General features: G+C 37.3%; 1 protein-coding gene across 1 annotated transcript; it reads left to right on the top strand.

Moving 5' to 3' along the window:
* Positions 1-308: 308 nt before the first annotated feature.
* On the top strand, positions 309-3,098 carry LOC125673693 (E3 ubiquitin-protein ligase TRIM71-like). The gene is made up of 2 exons (XM_048910381.2): positions 309-471; positions 691-3,098. The coding sequence occupies exon 2, from the start codon at positions 721-723 to the stop codon at positions 2,374-2,376; it is 1,656 nt and encodes a 551-aa protein (XP_048766338.2). The 5' UTR covers positions 309-471; positions 691-720; the 3' UTR covers positions 2,377-3,098.
* The last annotated feature ends 8,472 nt before the right edge of the window (positions 3,099-11,570 follow it).

Genomic DNA, 11,570 nt, shown 5'->3' on the forward strand with positions numbered 1-11,570 from the left:
CCCCACCCCCTTGCGGACGATCCTGTGCTACCCTGTAATAATTAAAGGTTGTTTTATCAAAGGTATTCGGTCATTTCCGTGAGCGATGAATTAACGAGTAGTTACGATTGCAAACTCCAGTGCAATCGGAATTCTACTTGGTCAAAACTGTGTTCTTCTCGACTTGACATGACGGAAAAGACTAATTGATATAGAGTTCGACTCCGTTGAAAACGTACATGCGCAAGTTAACGTTTCCCTATAACATCCGGTTTAACCTCATCTATGTGTTTCCTGACGACCCTTTTAATAATCATAAGCCCTATCAGCTGACGTCAAATGCTGGCATAGCTACCTGACATGCAATTAATCAGACTTTAAAACTATTTACACAAGAGATATAATGCAGATCTATATTGTATACAGGGCTGACAAACCACACAGGACTAAAATGAAGGTCGAAACAACAGGGAAGCCATGTTGGATTTTCAGGTGAGACGGAATCTTACATATATAAATTCTGACATTGTAATGCCATTGATATGTTTGTGTGATCAGTCATGATAAGGTAATATCATTCTGAGAAGGGGGATTCAGTATACCGATGCCTGGTACATATCATTTCATTTGAAATGTTAGAATTATTCATCATAGTTTTCAATTGTTTCAACCATCAAAATCTGTAATTAAGATTCCCTTTTTTATTGACAGTGAACTTCTGGTGTGACCCCGACAACAGAAATGCATCCTCGTCGCAGTGCCCAGGACGTTCTACTGTGTGACCTCTGTGAAACTATCCCCCTACAGAGTCACTGTGAACTTTGTCAGATAAATCTTTGCGTTAACTGTGTAGGAAAACATCTCTCAGATTCCTCTCAAAAACACAATGTTGTGCCATTTTTACACAAAAGTACTACCCCTATCTACCCAAAATGCCCAAAACATGCCGCAAAACATTGTGAAATTTACTGCGAGAATTGTGACATTCCTGTCTGTATTACCTGCGTCACCTCAGATGAACACAGAGGTCACAAAATATCAGATGTTCTCGAGAAACTCAAATCTAAAAAAGACGATTTAAAAAACGATTTGGAAGAACTAAAGTCAAGAATTTTTCCCCGTTATGAAGAAATGTCATCTGATGTTGAAACTGAGAAAGCCGAGTTAGAAACGAATTATGGGAAACTGTCAACAGCCGCCGATCAACAAGGAGAAATCTTACACCGGGAAATTACCGCCATTGTCAACAAGCGGAAATCCGACATTGCCGAGATGAAAAACAAACACCTGGCCGCTCTCAACAAAAATAAAGATGAAATTACAAACAAAATTACAGAACTTAGACAGATCATTCAGGACCTGAAGAAAATACTGGGCTCCAATGACGTCTCCTTAACATTTACTTTCAAATCCAGAAATTCCGAATTTAGATCACTGCCCCCAAAAGTCCGAGTTTCATTACCGAGTTTCTCTCCTCCGAAAATGAACAAAGGTCAGCTCAATGAAATGTTCGGTTCTCTGTCATCATTATCCCTTACAAAAGAACATGGCGACACAATGAAGTCACCAGAAGCTGTATCATCTGCTCAGTCAGTCAGACCATTACTTGATGAACCGCGATTCTCCGCCTCCATAGATACTGGGCATACCGGACTACGCAATGTTAGCTGTCTCAGTGAAGACGAGGTATGGACACGTGGAAATAACGAAATCATAAAGCTCCTCAACCTTCAAGGAAAACTACTGACATCGATACGAACAAAGTCAGGGAACACACCGCGGGACATATCAGTGACACGGGACGGAGATCTTGTTTATACTGACTATGAAAATAAAACTGTAAACATAGTGAAGAATCAACAGATACGGACAGTGATCACACTACAGGGATGGAGACCTCTTAATGTCTGCAGTACCTCTTTCGATGATCTCCTGGTTACCATGATCAGTGATGATGAAACACAATCCAAAGTTGTGCGTTACTCTGGCTCCACTGAGAAACAAAGCATTCAGTTTGATGATCGGGGTCGTCCTTTCTATTCATCTGCTCGGTACATTAGTGAGAACAAGAACCTGGATATCTGCGTGTCTGACTATAAAGCCAAATCAATAGTGGTGGTCAATCAGTCAGGAAAACTCCGATTTAGATACACTGGTCATCCCTCTAATACCAAGGAATCATTCAATCCAGTCGGCATCACTACAGACAGCCAGAGTCACATCCTGACAGCAGACTATTACAATGACCGTATCCACATCCTAGATCAGGACGGACAGTTCCTCCGTTACATTCAAAACTATGATTTATGGCGTCCTTGTGGTTTATGTGTAGACATCAGAAACAATCTCTTTGTGGCTAATGTAGATAATAAAGTGAAGAAAATTCAATATCTATAAACACCGTGTTAACCACCCATCTCAACATGACGTTAATTACAAATCTAGAAAGAACGCTATTTACAATGCTGTGTTAATTACGACTGTGTTAATTACGGCTGTGTTAATTACGGCTGTGTTAATTACAGCTGTGTTAATTACGGCTGTGTTAATTACAGCTGTGTTAATTACGGCTGTGTTAATTACGGCTGTGTTAATTACAGTTGTGTTAATTACGGCTGTGTTAATTACGGCTGTGTTAATTACAGTTGTGTTAATTACGGCTGTGTTAATTACAGCTGTGTTAATTACGGCTGTGTTAATTACGGCTGTGTTAATTACGGCTGTGTTAATTACAGCTGTGTTAATTACGGCTGTGTTAATTACGGCTGTGTTAATTACGGCTGTGTTAATTACAGTTGTGTTAATTACGGCTGTGTTAATTACGACTGTGTTAATTACGGCTGTGTTAATTACAGCTGTGTTAATTACGGCTGTGTTAATTACAGCTGTGTTAATTACGGCTGTGTTAATTACAGCTGTGTTAATTACGACTGTGTTAATTACGGCTGTGTTACTACAGCTCTGTGTTTATTACTATTCTAAATGTGTATAATTAGCGTGTACTTGCTTTTGTAAGTTTAACTGATGGAACTTCAGTGTCTTACTGCTGTTTTGTAATTCTATCTTACAATGCCTGTGTAATTATGTTTAGTGACACATTATTAAACTTGGTACAGTAATTTGACGTTGTTATAGGTTAACTCTCCTAAAGGAACTACGGAGGGTTATCTTTTTTGCTCGGTTCTTATTCTTGTGCTTCTTTCTCTCACCTAAAATGTCTGCAGCCATTCTCCGCAATTCGTTTATGAAAGTTTTAGATATTCAATGATATCAAAGGCTAATTGTGCAAATAGGACTTTTGTTTTCTGATTGAATGAGTTTAAGATACATTTCGGGGAACAAATGGAGATGAGGTTAAAAAATGAATTAAAAAGTAAACAAGATATAACTTGACAAATGCAAGAGCTTGTTCTGGGTATAGTCAGTTTTTAAATCGAGGTAAGCTACTGACAAACAAGTTGATGGTACAGGGATTTCAACAGTCTCGATTGATGTCAGCATTTCGCAAATTCTATGGTCGTTATAACGATCTAGTTCGTCAATACAACCTCGCATTGGGTCAAATGCTGTCTGACGTGTTTCATACCGATTGTTAAGCCGTTCTTGGCACACTGATTTTGACTGCGGATAACTCCGTTTACCTGATCAGGATATGGGGCTCACGGCGGGTGTGACCGGTCAACAGGGGATGCTTACTCCTCCAAGGCACCTGATCCCACCTCTGGTGTGTCCAGGGGTCCGTGTTTGCCCAACTATCTATTTTGTATTGCTTATAGGAGTTATGAGATTGATCACTGTTCGTTATCTTCATCTTGCACAAATATGATAGAGTTCTGGGTTGTTTAGAAAAGATAGGAAAATGGCGGGGCTTAAAAATAGTGTCAAAGGACTACAGTGACCTACAAACTAGTTTTAAGGTCAAGTGACTCCATTGCACTTGACCTTTGACCTTAATCATAAACTCTTGTATAACTTTAAAACCGGGACGCATACAGACACATGCGATCTTCTGAAATCATGAGTTGATGCTGGGACCTACAAACTACAATCTACAATGTAGAAAGGTCAAGTGACAGGAGTTATGAAGAAAAGTAAGGGATGCCCAAGACTGGAGCCAAATTCGTCGAAGGATCAGAAATATGCATGAGGGAGATAGTCCTTAATTTTGAAATGAATTTCTAAATCTTATCACAACAGTTAAATATACATCCGTATTTTCAAGCTTGTAACGAAGTACTTAGCGACTGGGCTGTAGAGACCCTCGGGGAATAACAGTCCACCAGCAGAGGCCTCGACCCAGTCAATAAGGTAGTATATCCTTTACAGATGTAAGGTTTTGAAGTACATGGTGATATGATCTTATGCAAAGGTAGACGGGGAAAATCACACGTACGCACATCATTAGTGTTGGTGTAGTTAGGGTTAGTGTAAATAATATTTTGTTTATCTAATCTCAGTGACACAATACAAACAACCAACATGATTACACCAAATAAAGAAACAAGTCAACAGACCTATATAAATCCTACTATCTGTATTTGTACGTGAGGGTGTTCTAAATCATTTCAAGTAAATGTCGCTATTTTCCGAAATGGAAAGGCCCAGACCCTTGATATCAAGACCTAAAAAACAAAAAACAAAAAGTAAAGCTTTTCTGGCAGCATTAAGTCCACAATATGGGGTTCAATTTTTTTCGTGGGAATATTGATTGCTTGTTTTTAACGTACCGTCGGGAATTTTTCACTCATATTGAGACCTCACCAGCTGTACGTAACACAAATTCAGACTTATGTTTAGCGCTGAGAGCCGTAGCAGTTACGATTCTTCATCGTGACGTCTTCCGTGACACGGGATCTCCAATGTTAAGATCATATCTGAAAAATCAATGATTCTCACTTCTAACTGCCGAGATTTTCGAGAAGGAGCAATCACTACCTTCGTTTTGACAGTCATGGCACGAGAAGGGCTCGAACTCACGACCTCCTCGTTACAAAGAGAACGCTCTAGCACCTCCTCGTTACAAAGAGAACGCTCTAGCACCTCCTCGTTACAAAGAGAACGATCTAGCACATCCTCGTTACAAAGAGAACGCTCTAGCACTGAGCTACTGCGACTGGTATGCATGAGTATGAAAATAAATAAAAGTATTTTCAAAATCACAACAGTTGAATAACAGCAGGGTCATGATGAATTTTCTTCAGCGAGTAGCAATTAAATTTTATGGAGAGCCGAATACCAGATTGTTAAGTTGGTAGAACACCTGATTAGAGATTCTGGGACCCTGACTTTGTATTTCATTTTTATCCATTGCATTAAAATTTACTGTTTCGTAGAACATATGTAGGACACACAGTGAGACTAACCAGTCATTTATAAAACTGAAATAATAGACTCACACTGCCACCCCCTCAATGTTGCTGTTTGGTCTAATGGTCAGGACATTCTTCTGCTAGTCCAGTTGACTGACTTTGTGTTTCCCTGGATCTGGGAGAACTTGGAAAGTTCTGTACAACCAATCACCTCATGTCGAATTCTTCAGTCGATTTCTACAAGTATATCTAGGGTGTATCAATAATATGTCAAAACAAAAGGTTAATCAATTAAAGTACTATATTGCATCAATTAATAGCTTGGTGATATAGATAACTAGATCCATGACATTGTGTTCATAGCTTGGTAATATAGATAACTAGATACATGACCCTGTGTTCATAGCTTGGTAATGTAGATAACTAGAAACATGACATTGTGTTCATAGCTTGGTAATACAGATAACTAGATACATGACATTGTGTTCATAGCTTGGTAATATAGATAACTAGATACATGACATTGTGTTCATAGCTTGGTAATATAGATAACTAGATACATGGCATTGTGTTCATAGCTTGGTAATACAGATAACTAGATACATGAACCTGTGTTCATAGCTTGGTAATATAGATAACTAGATACATGACCCTGTGTTCGTAGCTTGGTCATATAGATAACTAGATACATGACATTGTGTTCATAGCTTGGTCATATAGATAACTAGATACATGACATTGTGTTCATAGCTTGGTAATATACATAACTAGATACATCAACCTGTGTTCATAGCTTGGTCATATAGATAACTAGATCCATGACATTGTGTTCATAGCTTGGTCATATAGATAACTAGATACATGACCTTGTGTTCATAGCTTGGTAATGTAGATAACTAGATACATGACCTTGTGTTCATAGCTTGGTCATATAGATAACTAGATCCATGACATTGTGTTCATAGCTTGGTCATATAGATAACTAGATACATGACCTTGTGTTCATAGCTTGGTAATATAGATAACCATATACATGACCTTGTGTTCATACCTTCGTAATATAGATACATGATATATTTCATTGTATTCATAGCTTGGTTAAGTAGATACCTAGATAATTGACCTTGAGTTCATAGCTTGGTAATATAGATAACTAGATACATGACCTTGTGTTCATAGCTTGGTAATATACTTAACTAGATACATGACCTTGTGTTCATAGCTTGGTTATATAGATAATTAGGTACATGACCTTGTGTTCATAGCTTGGTAATATAGATAACTAGGTACATGACCTTGTGTTCATAGCTTGGTAATGTAGATAACTAGATACAAGACCTTGTGTTCATAGCTTGCGAATATAGATAATTAGATACATGACCCTGTCTTCATAGCTTGGTAATATAGATAACTAGATACATGATCATGTATTCATAGCTTGGTAATATAGGCCAATCCGAAAACATGAGTTATCTTTCCGTGATCCGGAACGTAGTGCCCTTGCGTAACAGTAGTTCAAGATTTCCGGGTAGTATATTCGAGAAGCGTCATTATCAACAGTGCAGAAGACCGCAAAGATATTGCTGTATAATTTTACAGTAATCATGCCAACAAATATGTTAACGTTAATAAAAAATCCCAATGCATAAGTTTACTTCATACACGTAAAAATAACCAACTTTGCATGTAAAGATAATAGAAAATTATTTCATCGCTTGGTAATATATACAACTAGATACAAGACCTTGTGTTCATAGCTTCGTAATATACTTGTAGATCACTATGTTCGTGACCTTGAAAAAAATGAATTGAACTCTTTGTTCAAGGTAACATATCCAGAATTATCCAAACACACTGGTAAATAAATCACTGATTGATCATTGACCAGACCGTTTTCGTAGTTATTCATATTTTCTTTAATTAAAGATTTTACGGTTCAAAGTTATTTAAAGTCCATTGTAGCGTCACCATCACGTGACATCTTGCTATTAACGGTTCAAAGTAGAAAATGAAAGGCGAAGATAACGAACAGTGATCAATCTCATAACTCCTATAAGCAAAACAAAATAAAGAGTTGGTCAAACACGGACCTTTGGATATACCAGAGGTGGGATCAGGTGCCTAGGAGGAGTAAATCTTATCAATTAAACAAAAGAAAAAATTCACTAACCAAGGAAAATATTTATGCTGTCGCCTTTATAAAGATGTCAGAAAGGGACTTATCATACCTCTATCTATAATCCTGGAATTTGATTGGCCTGAAGGAAAACATTATATACCTCAATATAAGACCGATTAGCGAGTAAGTGACTTAGAAATGCTGCACGCGCTCAGTTTTGACCGGCTGATGGAGTCATTATAAACGATGACCTCTGAATAATGACCTGCTATTGATGAATAAGATTTTCTGTGATATTTAGACCTATTTTGTAAAATAAAACTTAAAGCTGTATGACCCGATGTTCATGTATTATTTTTGTACATAATTACTTTAAAGCAGATTAATTAGTTTCAAATATTTTGGTTGAGCATCACTGAAGAGACATTATTTGTCGAAATGAGCATCTGGTGCATCAAAATTGGAACCGTATAAGTTTTGCATTATGACCCCTGGATCGAGGCCTCTGCTGGTGGACTGTTAGTCCCCGAGGGTCTCTACAGTCCTGTAGCTAAGTACTTCGTTACTAGCTTGAAAATACGGATGTATATTTAAAATTTAGAAATTCATTTCAAAATTAAGGATTATCTCCCTCACGCATAGCTCTTATCCTTAGAAGAATTTGACTCCACTTTTTTGGCACACTGTTTTCCCCCATAATAGCTCTACAACTTCATTGTTATTTCGGATTTCAAACATTGTCAATGAGGAACTCGAGCATATTTTTATTTCAACTTGAGAGTACTTGTGCGTGGAGTCAGAGTGGTGTTTAACAAAGTAAGTTTTTGAATAACTGATCACTAGATATGAATATTTCCGTTTTCCATTTTTGTTGAAGAAACAACTGTCTATGATATAAAAAATTCTAGTCTTTAATTTATCGTGAGGAATGGTCGTGTATAGTGTTGAAAAGTCATAGGTTTTAATGTTATTGATTTGGGGAAAATTCTGCCATTTCAAGTTTACTAAAAGTTCTTTAGAATTTTTTTTAGAATCCACAGTTGATTAACACCACTTCTGGCATATGTAGTCACACAGTAAGTTTGAAGTTTCTCCTTCACAGCTGTTAATATTTTCGTGAGGAGCAAAGATAGGGGCTTGGTAGAGCACTTACTGGATCCAGCAATGTATGTTTGCAGAAAACAAAGGACAAGCTGGCAGAGTCCGTCATAAATATTTATGCAGAGTGTCGGAAGAAGAGTATCAATTATCAGCATTCGGTTTGGATTGCAAAGGCACCTTCTTTCACTGAGAAAATTAGTTATTATGAATGACCTTGCATTCCAGTTGTCCAATGAAATATTTAAAGCTGTTTTAACACAAATAAAACGGTCGGATAAAGTAAGTATACAGTACAAAGAGGTTATAAGTGATGACGACATTGACAAACTTTATTCATCGGCCACTCTTGATACCAAACATCTCCAAGGATTGCAGTACAAGGTCTTTTTGGACGTTATGTTTTACCCGCACAGTAGGGGACGAGAGAATCTGATATGAATGAAGAAATATGACCTTGTCTTAAAGAATTATGCCCAGGGAAGACGTTTCCACATAAACACTGCTAAATATGAAACGAGGTGCTGGTGTTGTAGACGATGACTCTTCAGGGGGCAGGGTTTATGAAATGCCAGGTAGATCTTCTTGTATATCGTGCATTCTTTATTCATGAATATTAGTTTATACCATTTGGATCATTTTTTAAAAAAAGTTTTTTTAGTCGGGAGGAAAATGTATTAATTCCTCATTTTTTCCAGGAAGTGCCAGATGCCCAGTTTAAAAGTCTTGAAAAATAAATCTCCAAATCAAATCCTAGATGTGAAAGGTTCTGGCGGAGGCCCCGCAGAAAGTTTGAAGAACTTGATATTGCTTGGTATGACAATGTACCTGTTGGACACAATTATATTGGTAACTTTATGAAAACAATATCATTGGAGGTCCAGTTATCGACTACATATACTAACCACTGCATAAGGGTAACAAGCATCACTGCCCTGGATGAGAAAGGAATTGAATCCCGTCATATTATGTCTATAAGTGACCCCTGGACATACGAAATGTGGGATCAGGTGCCTAGAAGTAACTATCCCCTGTCGACCGGTCACATCCGCCGTGAGCCCCATATCTTGATCAGCTACATGTAAACGGAGTTATCCGTAGTCAAAATCAATGTGCCAAAAACGGCCTAACAATAGGTATGAAACACGCCAGGCAGCATTGGCAAACTAGATCATTATAACGACAATAGAATTTACGAAATGCTGACTTTAAACGAGACTGTTGAAACCCCTGCACCATCAACAATATAAACACCATATGCAGGTGATAATGGAATATTGCTACATAAATTTGGGAAGTTGACGATGGAGAAGTTGAAATCATCCCGTTTGTCATAAAGTTGAGTTGTTAGCTTGCCGTTGATATCTACTTTTAATGAAATATCCAAGTATGAAGCAGAAGTGGACGACTCTGTTGGGTCTTTTATTTCGAGTTCACTAAGATATATCGAATCGACATATGAATGAAAATTATTATTGTTAATAGATAATACGTCTTCTATATATCTAAATATCGAATTGAAGGCCACATCAAGAGATTTATTCTTCTCACGTAGAAGTTTTTCAATAAATTCTGCTTCATAGGAATATAAAAACCGGTCAGCTAACAAGGGAGTACAATTCGTGCCCATGGTGATTTCAACAGACTGTTGGAAGATCTGATCACCAAAGACCACGAAGATATTGTCAATGAGGAACTCCAGCAAATTTTTTTTTATTTCAACTTCATAGTACTTGGCGTTTATCAAAGTAATTTCTTTTTTGGATGACTGATCACTAGATAGGAATATTTGCGTTTTCCATTTTTGTTGAAGAGGAAACTGTTTATGAAGGCAAAAAGTCTAGTCTTTAATTTATGTGTGGAATGGTCGTGTAAAGTGTTGAATACAAGGTGAAGATAACGAACAGTGATCAATCTCATAACTCCTATAAGCAATACAAAATAGATAGTCGGGCAAACACGGACCCCCGGACAGGTGCCTAGGAGGAGTAAGCATCCCCTGTTGACCGGTCACACCCGCCGTGAGCCCTATATCCTGATCAGGTAAACGGAGTTATCCGCAGTCAAAATCAGTATGATAAGAACGGCTTAACAATTGGTATGAAATGTCATACGTTTTGATATTGTTGATTTAAGAAAAGGTTTGCTATTTCAAGTTTACAAAACGTTCTTTAGAATCCACATTTCATTAACACTACTTCTGACATATGTAATCGCACAGTACGTTTGACGTTTCTCCTTCACAGCTGTAAATGTTTTCGTGAGAAGCAAAAATTGGGGCTTGGTAAAGCCCTTACTGGATCCAGCAATGTATCTTTGTAAGGGTTTTTATGTAGTTTAGGAATCCAGTATAGGTACGGTAACTCATATTCATCCGACCTATTGACTGTGATATTAAATGTGTCTAAAACTGAAGTATGGTTTTGAAGAATTTCGTCTTTTCAAAGGGCAGTTGGAGTTTAAGTACGATTACCAAAAGTGCATGGAATTAATGCCAATTAAAAGTTCGTTTGAAATATAGTTGTAATAATGAGCCTTACAAAGACAATGTTGTTACTAGCTTTGTTATCTGGAACCGAAACATATTCCTCGTGTAACCTATCTAATTCTTTTATCACTTCTGGTTTACTAAACACAGAAGGATAGATGGATAGAAGGATAGATGGTACGTACTTTTGTTTTGATATGTCTAATACGAGATTTTAATATTCCTCTTACATGTATACTTTTAATCCATTCTAACAATGTATCAAGTTCTTTTTCATATTTAGCCCATCGTCTGGCATAATCTTCGACAGAATTCATAATAGAAATGAAGTTCTGTCGCAAATTGAAAAACTGAAATTCTCTGTATTTAGGACCTTTTAGAATAAGTGATTTGAGGTCGTCATTTTCAACTAGATCAACATCACCAGTAATGACATGTCCAGCTGGACTATAGTTGAAAGAAGATGAAGAACACGTTGGTGGATTAAGTATAACATAGTCTATATCTAGGCACTGCAAAGTTTGTTTATAATTAAAAAGTTTGGGTGCAATGGTAGAAGTATATTTGAAGGAAATAC

Source organism: Ostrea edulis, chromosome 3, assembly GCF_947568905.1.
Source record: "Ostrea edulis chromosome 3, xbOstEdul1.1, whole genome shotgun sequence".
NCBI lineage: Eukaryota > Metazoa > Mollusca > Bivalvia > Ostreida > Ostreidae > Ostrea > Ostrea edulis.